Raw genomic sequence first — 18,153 nt, forward strand, 5'->3', positions numbered from 1 at the left:
CGTGAAGCTATAACAGTATCAGATTAACATCACGTGAAGCTATAACAGTATCAGATTAACATCACGTGAAGCTAACAGTATCAGATTAACATCACGTGAAGCTATAACAGTATCAGATTAACATCACGTGAAGCTAACAGTATCAGATTAACATCACGTGAAGCTAACAGTATCAGATTAACATCACGTGAAGCTATAACAGTATCAGATTAGCATCACGTGAAGCTATAACAGTATCAGATTAACATCACGTGAAGCTAACAGTATCAGATTAACATCACGTGAAGCTAACAGTATCAGATTAACATCACGTGAAGCTATAACAGTATCAGATTAACATCACGTGAAGCTATAACAGTATCAGATTAACATCACGTGAAGCTAACAGTATCAGATTAACATCACGTGAAGCTAACAGTATCAGATTAACATCACGTGAAGCTATAACAGTATCAGATTAGCATCACGTGAAGCTAACAGTATCAGATTAACATCACGTGAAGCTAACAGTATCAGATTAGCATCAGGTGAAGCCATAACTGTATCAGTGAAATAATCTAGCAGTCTTGACACATTTAGTTGATTATTAAGAAAATGTAGCTAGGCTAATGGAGGAAATCATTCTTGGTTTGTATAAACAGAGCTTTCCTTGGTTTGTATAAACAGAGCTTTCCTATACAGGAAAATCAAAAGTGTAAGAAATATACTTCACATAATGATTAAACAGGCTCTGGTACTAATGGGAGGCCCAGGGAACATGTTCACCCATCCTCTCAGTTTAACAACATACTATAGCATATACCAGTGTCGTAGTCAGACAGACAGGATGCTCTGTGTTAAGTACAGCTGAGATGAAGCTTGGAGGGGTGGAAGGAGGGAGTGTGGAGGGAGGGGTGAAGGGAGGGAGGGAGGGTGGAGGGGAGTAGAGAGACAGGGAGAAATGGGTAGATGGGGGTGAGGTGAAATGGGTTCAACACAGGAGGGAGAGGGGGTAAGGACAGGGTGTTAGGAGTGTAGAAGGGGGTGGCACAGTCAAGCAGCACCAGTGACACAGACAGAAAGGAAGTTAGCCTCTCTTTGGGTCAAGATGACCCGGAAGCAGAAAGATCTTCATTAACTGTGACCCCCATGCTAAGCAACCAGCAGAGTTTGTAAAGTAAGTCAGCAACTTCAATTTCAATGGTGCTTTTCTTTTTCTACAAGACTAACTTAGTTAAATGGGGTGAGAATAGATACAATGAACATTTTAAAAACTTGTGCTTTACGTGTTAAAACTTAAAATTAAATACCTGTCCTCGATTACATTTTTTTGTTGACTTCAAAAAAGTGCAAAATTTCAATTAAATTTATCGGACAAAAAAAACAACATTTAAATAGCTGTTAATGCTTTACGTGGAAGCAATACATTGTTAATCAAAGCAGTACGAACCAAACCTTCTATATCTACTTGAATGTTATTCAATCCAACAGAAATACGGGATGAGAGGGGAATGGATCTGTAGCTACTACATAGAGAACAGAAGGGAAAAAAACGATTTGAAACGATTGGTGCTGCAAAGAAAAATGGTTTTGTATAATCTAGTAGTGCAATAGAATCCAAATAGACGTGCATTTCTTCTTGGGAGCAGGGTAGGTGGAGGAGTCTTCTTGGTAAGAGTATTGTCTGCAGGCGTTTAAAGGATCCGGGTGATTTATGTCAAAGTTGTTGCATTACTTTTGGACTTGTGGCTTGAGTGGAATCTGAATATTGTTATTTATTTATTTAACTAGACAAGTCAGTTAAAGAACAAATTGTTATTTACAATGACGGCCTAGAAACAGTGGGTTAACTGGTCTAGGAACAGTGGGTTAACTGGTCTAGGAACAGTGGGTTAACTGGTCTAGGAACAGTGGGTTAACTGGTCTAGAAACAGTGGGTTAACTGGTCTAGAAACAGTGGGTTAATTGCCTTGTTCAGGGGGCAGAACGAACAGATTTTTACCTCGTCAGCTCAGGGGTTTGAACTAGCAACCATTCGGTTACTGGCCCAACGCTCTAACGCCCCTGAATAATGACATCTGTAGCTAGAATATGTACATAGTGTGTTACAGTTGCTGCATTACTTGGATCTGGTGCTGTCGTCTCTCATACGAGGGTAGATCTATAGATATGTATAATATAGATAGGATATATTAAGGGTGTAACGGTAAAAAAAAAAAGTTTAACCTTTATTTAACTAGGCAAGTCAGTTAAGAACAAATTCTTATTTTGGAACAGTGGTTTAACTGCCTGTTCAGGGGCAGAATGACAGATTTGTACCTTGTCAGCTCGGGGGGTTGAACTTGCAACCTTCCGGTTACTAGTCCAACGCTCTAACCACTAGGCTACCCTGCCGCCTCTACACTCTAACCACTAGGCTACCCTGCCGCCTCTACACTCTAACCACTAGGCTACCCTGCCGCCACATGTATTCGTATCGAACCGTTCGGTACGGGGACCTCGGTTCGGTCCGCACTGTGAACCAGACTGAATACTGAATACATAAAAAATACAAAATAAAACCGTTATGCCTACACTGTGTTGTATGCATCTTGAGTAAATCTGTGCTAAAGAAAAAAACTATTCCTGGCTTTTCCGTTCAAACAACTAGAGCCTGTACGCACGTTATAAAACAACTTCTAACTGGGGTATTTCAAACTGTCCTTTTGTGAGGCGCAGCCGGAAACTAGTTCTGTACGACGACGAGAGATGGGGTCGATAAACCAGGAGGATCCTCCAGCATCATTTAAATCTCCGGGTTGGGAACATTTAGGCTTCCCAGTAGATTACAACGGCGACGGTACAGAGAGTTGTGGGATAAAACGTTAACATATGTCGCCGCGCTCAAAGGAGGATAGCCTATGCAGCTGCCAACACCTCAAATATGTTGACACGCCTCCTTTATGAGAGTCACAAGTGCGCATCTGGCACGGTCTGTGCTATCCGGCATCCTTGGGACGTCCATACCCTAAACCCTATATCCTTAACCCCTACCGTTACCTAACCTTAATAAAACTCTTTACCATTTTACATTGTAACTTCAATGTGGTAGGGACGTCCCAAAGATCCCGGATAGCACGGACCCACCAGGCAACGAAGGAGGTGGTGTCATGCAGCGTTCGCAACCAAGTGGGAATTTACCACATACGACTGGGAAAAAGCCACTTTAACGTTCCTCCAACTGGTAATTACTAGTGGGAAACTCGTCTATCATCGTGAGCACCCACTTCTCCCACATGGTGACCTCTGACGCCAACTACTAATGGCCTCTATAACAGCATTTTCGCCAGTTAAATGCAACAAAACATTCATTATAAAAAGCAATCTATAAATGCATTTTTATAAAAACTCTACAATTTATTTACAAGCACGTCATCTGTCCTTTTAGTTAATGGCATTTAGCCAATCTGCATTTTCTCATCGAGTTCAAATCACATGAAAGACTTCACAACTCGTAAATTCCCACCCCCCCACATGGTTACAAACACAGCATGGAAACTTGAGAGGCCCAACAGACAATGCAAGCAACGCTGTGAATGGCATTTACATTTTCCTGCTGTACCGAAATGTGACCCCCAAAACCGAAATACCTACCGAACCGTGGGTTTGGTGAACCACCCCACCACTAGTATATACACACAAAAGTATGTGGACACCCCTTCAAATTAGCGGATTCAACTATTTCCGCCACACCCGTTGCTGACAGGTTTATAACAATCAAACACTCCGCCATGCAATCTCCATAGACAAACATTGATAGTTGAATGGCCTTACTGAAGAGCTCAGTGACTTTCAACATGGCACCGTCATAGGATGCCACCTTTCCAACAAGTCAGTTCATCAAATTTCTGCCCTGCTAGTGCTGCCCAGGTCAACTGTAAGTGGTGTTATTGGGAAGTGGAAACGTCTTGGAGCAACAACGGCTCAGCCGCTAATTGGCAGGCCACACAAGCTCACAGAACGGGAGCGCTGAAGTACGTAGAGCGTAAAAATAATCTGTCCTCAGTTGCAACACTCACTACTGAGTTACAAACTGCCTCGGAAGCAACATCAGCACAAAAACTGTTCGTTGGGAGCTTCATGAAATGGGTTTCCATGGCCGAGAAGCCGCACACATTCTAGATGATTCTGTGCTTCCAATGTTGTGGCAACAGTTTGGGGAAGACCCTTTCCTGTTTCAGCATGACAATGCCCATGTGCACACAGCAAGGTCCATATAGTTTGTCAAGATCGGTGTGGAAGAACATGACTGGCCAGCAAAGAGCCCTGACCTCAACCCCATCAAAAACCTTTGGGATGAATTGGAACGTTGACTGCGAGCCAGGCCTAATTGCCCAACATCAGCGTCCAACCTCACTAATGCTCTTGTGGCTGAATGGAAGCAAGTCTCAGCAGCAATGTTCCAACATCTAGTGGAAAGCATTCCCAGAAGAGTGGAGGCTGTTATAGCAGCAATGTTCCAACATCTAGTGGAAAGCCTTCCCAGAAGAGTGGAGGCTGTTATATCAGCAATGTTCCAACATCTAGTGGAAAGCCTTCCCAGAAGAGTGGAGGCTGTTATAGCAGCAATATTCCAACATCTAGTGGAAAGCCTTCCCAGAAGAGTAGAGGCTGTTATAACAGCAATGTTCCAACATCTAGTGGAAAGCCTTCCCAGAAGAGTAGAGGCTGTTATAACAGCAATGTTCCAACATCTAGTGGAAAGCCTTTCCAGAAGAGTGGAGGCTGGTAATAACAGCAAATGGGGGACCAACTCCATATTAATGTCCATGATTTTGGAATGAGATGTTCAGACGCACGCGGCAAATTGGGGTTCTTCCCCCGCACACGCGCTGTTCGTGTGTCTATAGCTAATACCGGACACGCATTCACTCTTCATCCCGTAGTCTTCTAAACTCCCGTCACCATTTAATGTCAAGATGTTTATATTGATTTAAATTATACTTTTGTAATGCTTTTGCGTGATGTGGATCATAATTACAGTTACAATCAGGTTGCGTGATCCTCGTAGCGATACGTGGAAAATACATCTAAATGGGACCCAGAATTAAATGTTTATCACACTCGCACAAAGGCGACCAGTTATTTTTTCATATTTTTTAATTGAATTTGTTTCACTAGCAAATGCGAGTGAACTGCTGGCACTTTAGAGCCCATTGAATGTCCATCTTATGTTCACTAACGTTAGCTTGAAACAATTTACCTTTCCACAACACACGGCGTCGGAAAGGGATTTGTCCATGTGTTGACGTACAGCGGACAGTCGGTGAACTAAGCTTCACAACAAACAGGAGGAGGGGCAGACACGGGACAGATACGTCCAATAATGATCTCATCTCCATGTCCGTTGACACAAACTCCGCTTCACAACAAACAGGAGGAGGGGCAGACACGGGACAGATACGTCCAATAATGATCTCATCTCCATGTCCGTTGACACAAACTCCGCTTCACAACAAACAGGAGGAGGGGCAGACACGGGACAGATACGTCCAATAATGATGTATTCATCTCCATGTCCGTTGACACAAACTCCGCTTCACAACAAACAGGAGGAGGGGCAGACACGGGACAGATACGTCCAATAATGATGTATTCATCTCCATGTCCGTTGACACAAACTCCGTACATGTCTGTGTGTTGCAGCTCGAGAACCGGGATGTTAGATTTCCTCAGTGGATTTATTTTTTATTTTTTTTATCAGGCCCTATTCATTTGTGTACTTTTAACTCGGATCTTGTATATTTATTGTATTGGTTTATTTTTATTCCACCTTTATTTAACCAGGTAGGCCAGTTGAGAACAAGTTCTCATTTTAAAACTGAGACCTGGCCAAGATGAAGCAAAGCAGTGCAACAAAAACAACACAGAGTTAGTGACACAAACAAACATACACAATAGAAAAACAATAGAGAAATCTATACACAGTATGTGTAAATGTAGTAAGATTAGGGAGGTCAGGCAGTAAATAGGCCATAGAGGTGAAATAATTACAATTTAGCATTAAAACTGGAGTGATAGATGTGCAGATGATGATGTGCAAGTAGAGATACTGGGGAGCAAAAGAGCAAGAGGATAAATAACAATATGAGGATGAGGTAGTTGGGTGGGCTATTTACAGATTGGCTGTGTACAGGTACAGTGATCGGAGTTAGAGAGGGAGATGTAAGACTCCAGCTTCAGTGGTTTTTGCAATTCGTTCCAGTCATTGGCAGCAGAGAACTGGAAGGAAAGGCGGCCAAAGGAGGTGTTGGCTATGGGGATGACCAGTGAGATATACCTGCTGGAGCGTGTGCTACGGGTGGGTGTTGCTATGGTGACCAGTAAGTTGAGATAAGGCGCGCTTTACCTAGCAAAGACTTAAAGATGACCTGGCGCCAGTGGGTTTGGCGACGAGTATGAAGCGAGGGCCAGCCAACGAGAGCATACAGGTCGCAGTGGTGGGTAATATATGGGGCTTTGACGACAAAACTGATGGCACTGTGATAGACTACATCCAGTTTGCTGAGTAGAGTATTTTGTAAATGACATCGCCGAAGTCAAGGATCGGTATCTGCGTACATGGACAGATAATTGCGTAGTTGGTACGCAAAATGCGTGCATGTTGGCAGGTCTGCACCCTCTTTCCCCCCAGAACAGCCTCAATTCATCGGGGGGGCATGTTCTCTACCAGGTGTCGAAAACATTCCACAGGGATGCTGGCCCATGTTGACACAACTGTGGAAAGCATTGGAGTCAAGTTGGCTGGATGTCCTTTGGGTGGTGGACTACTCTTGATACACACGGGGAACTGTTGAGCATCGTTCTTGACTCAAGCCGGTGCGCCTGGCACCTACTACCGTACCCCGTTTCAAAGGCACTTAAATATTGTGTCTTGCCCATTCACCCTCGGAATGGCACACATACACAATCCATGTCTCAATTGTCTCAAGGCTTAAAAATCCTTCTTTAACCTGTCTCCTCCCCTCCAGCTACAGTGATTGAAGTGGATTTAACAAGTGACATCAATAAAGGGTCATAGCTTTCACCTGGTCAGTCTATGTAAAGGAAAGATATGTATAATACAACTATACAGTCTAAGTATAGATATGTATACTATAGATATACAGTCCGTATGTATAGATATGTATACTATAGATATACAGTCCGTATGTATAGACATGTATACTATAGATATACAGTTCGTATGTATAGATATGTATACTATAGATATACAGTCTGTATGTAGATATGTATACTATAGATATACAGTCTGTATGTATAGATATGTATACTATAGATATACAGTTTGTATGTATAGATATGTATACTATAGATACAGTCCATATGTATAGACATGTATACTATAGATATACAGTCCGTATGTATAGATATGTATACTATAGATATACAGTTCGTATGTATAGATATGTATACTATAGATATACAGTTTGTATGTATAGATATGTATACTATATACAGTTCGTATGTATAGACATGTATACTATAGCTATACAGTCCGTATGTATAGATATGTATACTATAGATATACAGTATGTATGTATAGATATGTATAATATAGATGTGTAATGCTTACAGAGGGCTTTACTCATTTCATATGTATATACTGTACTGTAATTTACTGTATTTTAGTCATTGCTACTCCGACATTGCTCAATCTAATATTTATATATTTCCTAATGCCATTCTTTTACTTTTAGGTGTGTGTGTGTGTATTATTGTGAATGGTTAGATACTACTGCACTGTTGAAGCTAGGAACACAAGCATTTAGTTAGATACTACTGCACTGTTGGAGCTAGGAACACAAGCATTTAGTTAGATACTACTGCACTGTTGGAGCTAGGAACACAAGCATTTTGCTACAACCAGCAATAACATCTGATAAATATGTGTTTGTGACCAATAAAACGTGATATGTATAGAGGTGTATAATTATAGATATACAGTCTGTATGTATAGAGCTGTATAATTATAGATATAGTCTATGTATAGAGGTGTATAATTATAGATATACAGTCTGTATGTATAGAGCTGTATAATTATAGATATAGTCTATGTATAGAGGTGTATAATTATAGATATACAGTCTGTATGTATAGAGGTGTATAATTATAGATATGGTCTATGTATAGAGGTGTATAATTATAGATATGGTCTGTATGTATAGAGGTGTATAATTATAGATATAGTCTATGTATAGAGGTGTATAATTATAGATATAGTCTATGTATAGAGGTGTATAATTATAGATATACAGTCTGTATGTATAGAGGTGTATAATTATAGATATAGTCTATGTATAGAGGTGTATAATTATAGATATAGTCTATGTATAGAGGTGTATAATTATAGATATAGTCTGTATGTATAGAGGTGTATAATTATGTATAGAGGTGTATAATTATAGATCTGTATGTATAGAGGTGTATAATTATAGATATAGTCTATGTATAGAGGTGTATAATTATAGATATAGTCTATGTATAGAGGTGTATAATTATAGATATAGTCTGTATGTATAGAGGTGTATAATTATAGATATAGTCTATGTATAGAGGTGTATAATTATAGATATGGTCTGTATGTATAGAGGTGTATAATTATAGATATAGTCTATGTATAGAGGTGTATAATTATAGATATAGTCTATGTATAGAGGTGTATAATTATAGATATACAGTCTGTATGTATAGAGGTGTATAATTATAGATATAGTCTATGTATAGAGGTGTATAATTATAGATATGGTCTGTATGTATAGAGGTGTATAATTATAGATATAGTCTATGTATAGAGGTGTATAATTATAGATATAGTCTATGTATAGAGGTGTATAATTATAGATATAGTCAGTCTGTATAATTATAGTATAGTATAGGTGTATAATTATAGATATAGTCTATGTATAGAGGTGTATAATTATAGATATAGTCTGTATGTATAGAGGTGTATAATTATAGATATAGTCTATGTATAGAGGTGTATAATTATAGATATAGTCTATGTATAGAGGTGTATAATTATAGATATACAGTCTGTATGTATAGAGGTGTATAATTATAGATATAGTCTATGTATAGAGGTGTATAATTATAGATATGGTCTGTATGTACAGTTGAAGTCGGAAGTTTACATACACCTTTGACAAATACATCCAGCATCACAAGGTCATTTGCTGTTGTTCTGGGATTGATTTGCACTTTTCGCACCAAAGTACGTTCATCTCTAGGAGACAGAAGGCGTCTTCTTCCTGAGCGGTATGACGGCTGCGTGCTCCCATGGTGTTTATACTTGCGCACTATTGTTTGTACAGATGAACGTGGTGCCTCCAGGTGTTTGGAAATTGCTCCCAAGGATGAACCAGACTTGTGGCGGTCTACATTTTTTTTTCTGAGGTCTTGGCTGATTTCTTTTGATTTTCCCATGATGCAAAGCAATGAGGCACTGAGTTTGAAGTTAGGCCTTGAAATACATCCACAGGTACACCTCCAATTGATTCAAATTATGTCAATTAGCCTATCAGAAGCTTCTAAAGCCATGACATAATTTTCTGTAATTTTCCACGCCGTTTAAAGGCAGTCAACTTAGTGTATGTAAACTTCTGACCCACTGGAATTGTGAGACAGTGAATTATAAGTGAAATAATCTGTCTGTAAACAATTGTTTGAAAAATTACTTGTGTCATGCAAAGTAGATGTCCTAACCAACTTGGCAAAACTATAGTTTGTTAACAAGAAATTTGTGGAGCTGTTGAAAAATGAGTTTAAATGCCTCCAACCTAACTGTATGTAAACTTCCAACTTCAACTGTATATAGGTGTATAATTATAGATATACAGTCTGTATGTATCAATATGTATAATATAGATGTATAGATATGTATAATATAGATATACAGTCTGTATGTATCAATATGTATAATATAGATGTATAGATATGTATAATATAGATATACAGTCTGTATGTATATAGGTGCATAATTATAGATATACAGTCTATGTATATAGTTTTATAATATAGATATACAGTCTGTATGTACAGATATGTATACTATAGATATACAATATATAGATATACAGTCTATGTATATAGGTGCATAATTATAGATATACAGTCTGTATGTGTAGATATGTATAATATAGATAGACTGTATATCTACATATTGTATATCTATATTATACATGTCTATACATACAGATTGTATATCTATATATTGTATACGTATATAGTTGTATAATATAGATATACAGTCTGTATGTATATAGGTGTATAATATAGATATACAATCTGTATGTATAGATATGTATAATATAGATATACAATATATAGATATACAGTCTATGTATATAGTTGTATAATATAGATATACAGTCTGTATGTATATAGGTGTATATTAGAGTGTGTGCATTACTTGTATCTGCGGCTGCTGAAGCCTTGGAGAAGGCAGGGGGGGACCAGAGCCATCCAGACCACAGCCTAACTGGGACAGCACTACAGTACAGTATGGAGGGAGGAGAGGAGGGAGGGAGGAGAGGGTGGAGGGAGGGAGGGAGGAAGGAAGGAGAGGAGGGAGGAGAGGAGGGAGGATGGAAAGAGGGAGGGAGGATGGAGGAGAGGAAGAGAGGAGGGAAAGGGAGGATGGAGGAGAGGAAGAGAGGAGGGAGGATGGAAAGAGGGAGGGAGGATGGAAAGAGGGAGGGAGGATGGAAAGAGGGAGGGAGGGAGGGAGGAAAGGAAGAGGGAGGGGAGGAAAGGAAGAGGGAAGGGAGGAAAGGAAGAGGGAGGATGGAAAGGAAGAGGGAGGATGGAGGAGAGGAAGAGAGGATGGAAAGAGGGAGGGAGGAAAGGAAGATGGAGGATGGAGGAGAGGAAGAGAGGAGGGAGGATGGAAAGAGGGAGGGAGGAAAGGAAGAGGGAGGATGGAGGGGAAGATGAAAATAGGGAGGGAGAGGAGGGAGGAGAGGAATGAGGGAAAGAGGGAGGGATAGAAGAGGAGGGAGGAGGAGGAGAGGAAGAGGGAGGATGGAAAGAGGGAAGGAGGAGGAGGGAGGGAGGAGAGAGGATGGAAAGAGGGAAGGAGGGAGGGAGGAGAAGTGGAGGAAGTGAGGATAGAGGATGGAAAGAGGAGGGAGGATGGAAAGAGGGAGGGAGGATGGAAAGAGGGAGGGAGGAGAGGAAGAGGGAGGGAGGAAAGGAAGAGGGAGGGAGGAAAGGAAGAGGGAGGATGGAAAGGAAGAGGGAGGATGGAGGAGAGGAAGAGAGGATGGAAAGAGGGAGGGAGGAAAGGAAGATGGAGGATGGAGGAGAGGAAGAGAGGAGGGAGGATGGAAAGAGGGAGGGAGGAAAGGAAGAGGGAGGATGGAGGGGAAGATGAAAATAGGGAGGGAGAGGAGGGAGGAGAGGAATGAGGGAAAGAGGGAGGGATAGAAGAGGAGAGGAGGGAGGAGGAGAGGAAGAGGGAGGATGGAAAGAGGGAAGGAGGAGGAGGGAGGGAGGAGAGAGGATGGAAAGAGGGAAGGAGGGAGGGAGGAGAAGTGGAGGAAGTGAGGATAGAGGATGGAAAGAGGAGGGAGGATGGAAAGAGGGAGGGAGGAGAGGAAGAGAGGAGGGAGGATGGAAAGAGGGGGGGAGGATGGAAAGAGGGAGGGAGGATGGAGGAGAGGAAGAGAGGATGGAAAGAGGGAGGGAGGAAAGGAAGAGAGGAGGGAGGATGGAAAGAGGGAGGGAGGATGGAAAGAGGGAGGTTGGAGGAGAGGAAGAGAGGAGGGAGGATGGAAAGAGGGAGGGAGGATGGAGAGGAAGGATGGAGGAGAGGAAGAGAGGAGGGAGGATGGAAAGAGGGAGGGAGGATGGAGGAGAGGAAGAGAGGATGGAAAGAGGGAAGGAGAAGGAGCGAGAACGAGGGGGCAGTTAGGGATGGCAGGGGAGGACAGGGCAGGGAGAGAGGGATGAAGCCAGGTCAGGGTGTAGCAAAGGAAAACAGGGGAATAAAGGTAGAGGAGAGGATCAGTTGGTGAGGGAGGAGAGAAGGATAGACGACAAAGCGGGGGAGGACAGAAGGAGGAGTGGAAGGGTGGAAAATGAGGAAGGACGAAAGACGGAGGGAAAAAAAGGAGGGTGGGTTGGGAGGAAACCGGAACAAAAAAAGGAGGGTGGGTTGGGAGGAAACAGAAACAAAGAAAGGAGGGTGGGTTGGGAGGAAACAGAAACAAAAAAGGAGAGAATGTAGCAGAGAAGTGGGGGCGGGGGGGGGGGGAGTGTAGTTTGACCTTTGACTTATTACATCAGTTTGACCTTTGACAGGTTACTTTACAAACACACTACAGAACAGAGCAGAACAGAGTGACTGGTCTGATGTTTTTCTACTGTCGTAAATAGATTATCAGGTTTTGATCTACAGTGAGAGACACCGATACACTACATGACCAAAAGTATGTGGACACCTGCTTGTGGAACATCTCCTTCCAAAATCATGGGCATTCGCTGCTTTCCTCCACTCTTCTGGGATGGCGTTTCACTAAATGTTGGAAGATTTCTGCGGGGACTTGCGGCTATTCAGCCACAACAGCATTAGTGAGGTTGGGCACTGACGTTTGGCGACTAGGCCTGGCTTACAATCGGCATTCCAATACATCCCAATGGTGTTCCATGGGGTTGAGGTCAGGGCTCTGTGCAGGCCAGTTAAGTTCTTCCACATCGTTTTTGACAAACCATTTTAGAATTGTATCCCCTTTTTTCGCCCCAATTTGGTAGTATCCAATTTGGTAGTATCCAATTGTTTTTAGTACTTACTATCTTGTCTCATCGCTAGAACTCCCGTACGGGCTCGGAAGAGACGAAGGTCGAGAGTCATGCGTCCTCCAACCCCCAACCAAAGTTGAAAGAACAGAATTGTCTAGAATGTCATTGTATGCTGTAGTATTAAGATTTCACTGTACTGGAACTAAGGGGCCCGAACCATGAAAAACAGCCCAGACCATTATTCCTCCTCCACCAAACTTAACAGTTGGCACGATGCATTGGGGCAAGTAGCGTTCTCCTGGCATCCGCCAAACCCAGATTCGTCCGTCAGGACTGCCAGATGGTGAAGCATGATTCATCACTCCAGAGAAGGTGTTTCCACTGCTCCAGAGTCTAATGGCGGCTCGGTTTACACCACTCCAGCTGACGCTTGGCATTGTGCATGGTGATCTTAGGCTTGTGTGCCACTGCTCGGCCATGGAAACCCATTTCATGAAGCTCCCGACTAACAGTTCCTGTGCTGACGTTGCTTCCAGAGGTAGTTTGGAACTCGGTAGTGATAACAACCAATGACGGACGATTTTTACACGCTACGCACTTCAGCACTCGGCGGTCCCGTTCTGTGAGCTTGTATGGCCTGCCAATTAGAGGCTGAGCCGTTGTTGCTCCAAGACGTTTCCACTTCCCAATAACAACACTTACAGTTGACCGGGGCAGCTCTAGCAGGGCAGAAATTTGACTAATTTACTTTTTGTAAAAGGTGGCATCCTATGAAGGTGTCACGTTGAAAGTCACTGAGCTCTTCAGTAAGACCATTCTACTGCCAATGTTTGTCTATGGAGATTGCATGGCCGTGTTCTCGATTTGATACACCTATCAGAAATGGGTGTTCCTGAAATAACAGAATCCACTAAATGTGAAGGGGTGTCCACATACTTTTGTATATATTGTGTATGAGATCTACAGTGAGGGACTTTTATTTAACAATGTGCCTCGTAAAGAGGCAACTATTTACGTATTGCTCAGTTTACTAATCAAAGAGGTTTATGGTAAATGTTGCACTTAACACATTGCTTTTGAACTATGAACTTGTCACCGTTGGGTCAGTGCTACAGTCCTACATTTGATAACACATCAGTAATGTCTGGTTGTTATCAGTTTGACTGGTGAAAGAGTCGTGTTACTGAAGAAAGAGTAAAACATTTACAAAGAGAGAGATTGTGTAAGCGATTAAGAGTTTGTGTGTGTGTGTGTGTGAGAGCGACAGACAGAGAGAAAGAGCGACAGGGAGAGAGCGACAGGGAGAGAGAGAGAGAGCGACAGGGAGAGAGAGAGAGAGCGACAGGGAGAGAGAGAGTGAGAGAGCAACAGAGAGAGAGAGCGACAGAGAGAAACAGAAGCAGAGTGTGTATTAGAGTGTGTGTGTCCTACCTGCTGTCTGTGGGGACTTAAAGCTTCCTACTCCAGTCAGGTTGATGACAGCAGTCTGTTGAGCACCCATACCCTGGTCTGACCCCTGATCACCCTAAAACCAGGGCAGAGGTTAGAGGTCATCATCACAGAGAAAGATGTGTGTCATACTGTGTGTCTGTTGCTGTGGGCTTAATATCATTACTTACACAACCGTTCAAAAGTTTTAGAACACCTATTCATTCAAGGGTTTAGAACACCTATTCATTCCAGGGTTTTAGAACACCTATTCATTCAAGGGTTTAGAACACCTATTCATTCCAGGGTTTTAGAACACCTATTCATTCAAGGGTTTAGAACACCTATTCATTCAAGGGTTTTAGAACACCTATTCATTCAAGGGTTTTAGAACACCTATTCATTCAAGGGTTTAGAACACCTATTCATTCAAGGGTTTAGAACACCTATTCATTCAAGGGTTTAGAACACCTATTCATTCAAGGGTTTAGAACACCTATCCATTCAAGGGTTTAGAACACCTATTCATTCAAGGGTTTAGAACACCTATTCATTCAAGGGTTTAGAACACCTATTCATTCAAGGGTTTTAGAACACCTATTCATTCAAGGGTTTAGAACACCTATTCATTCCAGTGTTTAGAACACCTATTCATTCAAGGGTTTAGAACACCTATTCATTCAAGGGTTTAGAACACCTATTCATTCAAGGGTTTAGAACACCTATTCATTCCAGTGTTTAGAACACCTATTCATTCAAGGGTTTAGAACACCTATTCATTCAAGGGTTTAGAACACCTATTCATTCCAGTGTTTAGAACACCTATTCATTCAAGGGTTTAGAACACCTATTCATTCAAGGGTTTAGAACACCTATTCATTCCAGTGTTTAGAACACCTATTCATTCCAGTGTTTAGAACACCTATTCATTCAAGGGTTTAGAACACCTATTCATTCAAGGGTTTTTCTTTATTTTATACTATTTTCTACATTGTAGAAGACATCAAAACTATGAAATAACACATATGGAATCATGTAGTAACCAAAACAAGTGTTAAACAAATAAAAATATATTTTATATTTGAGATTCTTCAAAGTAGCCACGCTTTGCATTGATGACAGCTCCACACTCTTGGCATTCTCTCAACCAGCTTCATGAAGTAGTCACCTGGAATGCATTTCAATTAACAGGTGTGTCTTGTTAAAAGTTAATTTGTGGAATTTCTTTCCTTCTTAATGTGTTTGAGCCAATCAGTTGTGTTGTAACAAGGTAGGGGGGTATACAGCCCTATTTGGTAAAATACCAAGTCCGTATTATGGCAAGAACAGCTCAAATAAGCAAAGAGAAACAAGAGTCCATCATTACTTTAAGACATGAAGGTCAGTCAATACGGAACATTTCAAGAACTTAGAAAGTTTCTTAAAGTGCAGCCGCAAAAACAATCAAACGCTATGATGAAACTGGCTCTCATGAGGACCGCCACAGGAAAGGAAGACCCAGAGTTACCTCTGCTGCAGGGGATAAGTTCATTGGAGTTACCAGCCACAGAAATTGAGGCCCAAATAAATGCTTCACAGAGTTCAAGTAACAGACATCTCAAAATCAACTGTTCAGAGGAGACTGTGTGAATCAGGCCTTCATGGTCAAATTGATGCAAACAAAACACTACTAAAAGGACACTGATAAGAAGAAGAGAAACACGAGCGATGGACATTAGACCGGTGGAAATCTGTCCTTTGGTCTGATGTCCAAATTTGAGATTTTTGGTCCCAACCGCTGTGTCTTTGTGAGATGCAGAGTAGTGAATGGATGATCTCCGCATCTGTGGTTCCCACCGTGCAGCGATACACCATCCCATCTGGTTTGGGTTTAGTGGGACTATCATCTGTTTTTCAACAGGACAATGACCCAACACACCTCCAGGCTGTGTAAGGGCTATTTGACCAAGAAGGAGAGTGATGGAGTGCTGCATCAGATGACCTGGCCTCCACAATCACCCAACCTCAACCCATTTGAGATGGTTTGGGAGGAGTCGGACTGCAGAGTGAAGGAAAAGCTGCCAACAAGTGCTCAGCATATGTGGGAACTCCTTCAAGACTGTTGGAAAAGCATTCCAGGTGAAGCTGGTTAGGAGAATGTCAATAGTGTGCAAAGCTGTCATCAAGGCAAAGGGTGGCTATTTGAAGAATCTCATAAAAAATATATTTTCATTTGTTTTACACTTTTTTGGTTACTACATGATTCCATATGTGTTATTTCATAGTTTTTCACTATGATTCTACAATGAAAATAGAAAATAGTTCAAATAAAGAAAAACCCTGGAATGAGAAGGTCTTCTAAAACTTTTGACTGGTAGTGTACATGTGCTGTGAACAATAGCCTTTGGACGAGGTTACTGTGGGCTGGACGTGGCAGACGTACTGAGGCAGAAGGTGTGTGTGTCATACCATGTCTCCTTGCTGCTGTGGGCTGGACGTAGCAGACTGACTGAGGCAGAAGGTGTGTGTGTGTGTGTGTGTGTGTGTGTCATACCATGTCTCCTTGCTGCTGTGGGCTGGACGTAGCAGACGTACTGAGGCAGAAGGTGTGTGTGTGTGTGTGTGTGTCATACCATGTCTCCTTGCTGCTGTGGGCTGGACGTAGCAGACGTACTGAGGCAGAAGGTGTGTGTGTGTGTGTGTGTGTGTGTGTGTCATACCATGTCTCCTTGCTGCTGTGGGCTGGACGTAGCAGACGTACTGAGGCAGAAGGTGTGTGTGTGTGTGTGTGTCATACCATGTCTCCTTGCTGCTGTGGGCTGGACGTAGCAGACTGACTGAGGCAGAAGGTGTGTGTGTGTGTGTGTGTGTGTGTGTCATACCATGTCTCCTTGCTGCTGTGGGCTGGACGTAGCAGACGTACTGAGGCAGAAGGTGTGTGTGTGTGTGTGTGTGTCATACCATGTCTCCTTGCTGCTGTGGGCTGGACGTAGCAGACGTACTGAGGCAGAAGGTGTGTGTGTGTGTGTGTGTGTGTGTGTCATACCATGTCTCCTTGCTGCTGTGGGCTGGACGTAGCAGACTGACTCTGTTGAGGAGAGAACTGGGACAGCTGCTGCTGCTGCTGCAGAGAGTTAAAGATCAGAGGACCTGTAGGGATCTGGAGGGAGAGAGAGAGGGGGAGGAGGAAGAGGAGGGGGAGAGAGAGATGGGGGAGGAGGAAGAGGAGGGGGAGGAGGAGGAAGGGGGGGGAGAGAGATGAGGAGGAGGGAGGGGGAGAGAGGGGGAGGAGGAGGGAGGGGGAGGCGATGGGGGAGGAGGAGGAGGGAGAGAGATGGGGGAGGAGGAGGAGGAGAGAGATGGGTGAGGAGGAGGAGGGGGAGATGGGGGAGGAGGAGGAGGGAGGGGGAGAGAGATGGGGGAGGAAGGAGGAGGAGGGGGGAGAGAGATGGGGAGGAGGAGGAAGGGAGGGGGAGAGAGATGAGGAGGAGGAGGAAGGGAGGGGGAGAGAAATGAGGAGGAGGAGGAAGGGAGGGGGAGAGAAATGAGGGAGGAGGAGGAAGGGAGGGGGAGAGAAATGGGGGAGGAGGAGGAGGGAGGGGGAGAGAGATGGGGAGGAGGAGGAGGGAGAGAGATGGGGGAGGAGGAGGAGGAGAGAGATGGGTGAGGAGGAGGAGGGGGAGATGGGGGAGGAGGAGGAGGGAGGGGGAGAGAGATGGGGGAGGAAGGAGGAGTGAGGGGAGAGAGAGATGGGTAGGAGGAGGAGGAGGGAGGGGGAGAGATGGGGGAGGAGGGAGGGGAGAGAGATGGAGAGATGGGGGAGGAGGAAGGGAGGAGGAGAAAGATGGGGAGGAGGAAGAGGAGGAGGAGAAAGATGGGGGAGGAGGAAGAGGAGGAAGGAGGGAGGGGGAGGAGAGAGATGGGGAGGAGGAGGAAGGGAGGGGAGAGAGATGGGGGAGGAGGAGGAGGGAGGGGGAGAGATGGGGA

General features: G+C 43.2%; 1 protein-coding gene across 5 annotated transcripts in view; it reads right to left on the reverse strand.

The window, feature by feature from the left end:
* The window catches only part of supt20 (SPT20 homolog, SAGA complex component), a 54,045-nt gene that overhangs the window by 2,976 nt on the left and 32,916 nt on the right, over positions 1-18,153 (reverse strand). For 3 of the 5 annotated variants that reach the window (XM_065004951.1, XM_065004952.1, XM_065004950.1), the window contains exons 21-23: positions 17,213-17,326; positions 14,191-14,284; positions 10,430-10,509 (exon numbers count right to left, since the gene is read on the reverse strand). In XM_065004951.1, the coding sequence (XP_064861023.1) occupies positions 10,430-10,509; positions 14,191-14,284; positions 17,213-17,326 (288 nt within the window). The remainder of the gene's footprint in view (positions 1-10,429; positions 10,510-14,190; positions 14,285-17,212; positions 17,327-18,153) is intronic. The other 2 variants (XM_065004953.1, XM_065004954.1) reach the window with 2 other exon arrangements.

This window comes from Oncorhynchus nerka, linkage group LG19 (genome assembly GCF_034236695.1).
Source record: "Oncorhynchus nerka isolate Pitt River linkage group LG19, Oner_Uvic_2.0, whole genome shotgun sequence".
NCBI classification, from domain to species: Eukaryota; Metazoa; Chordata; class Actinopteri; order Salmoniformes; family Salmonidae; genus Oncorhynchus; species Oncorhynchus nerka.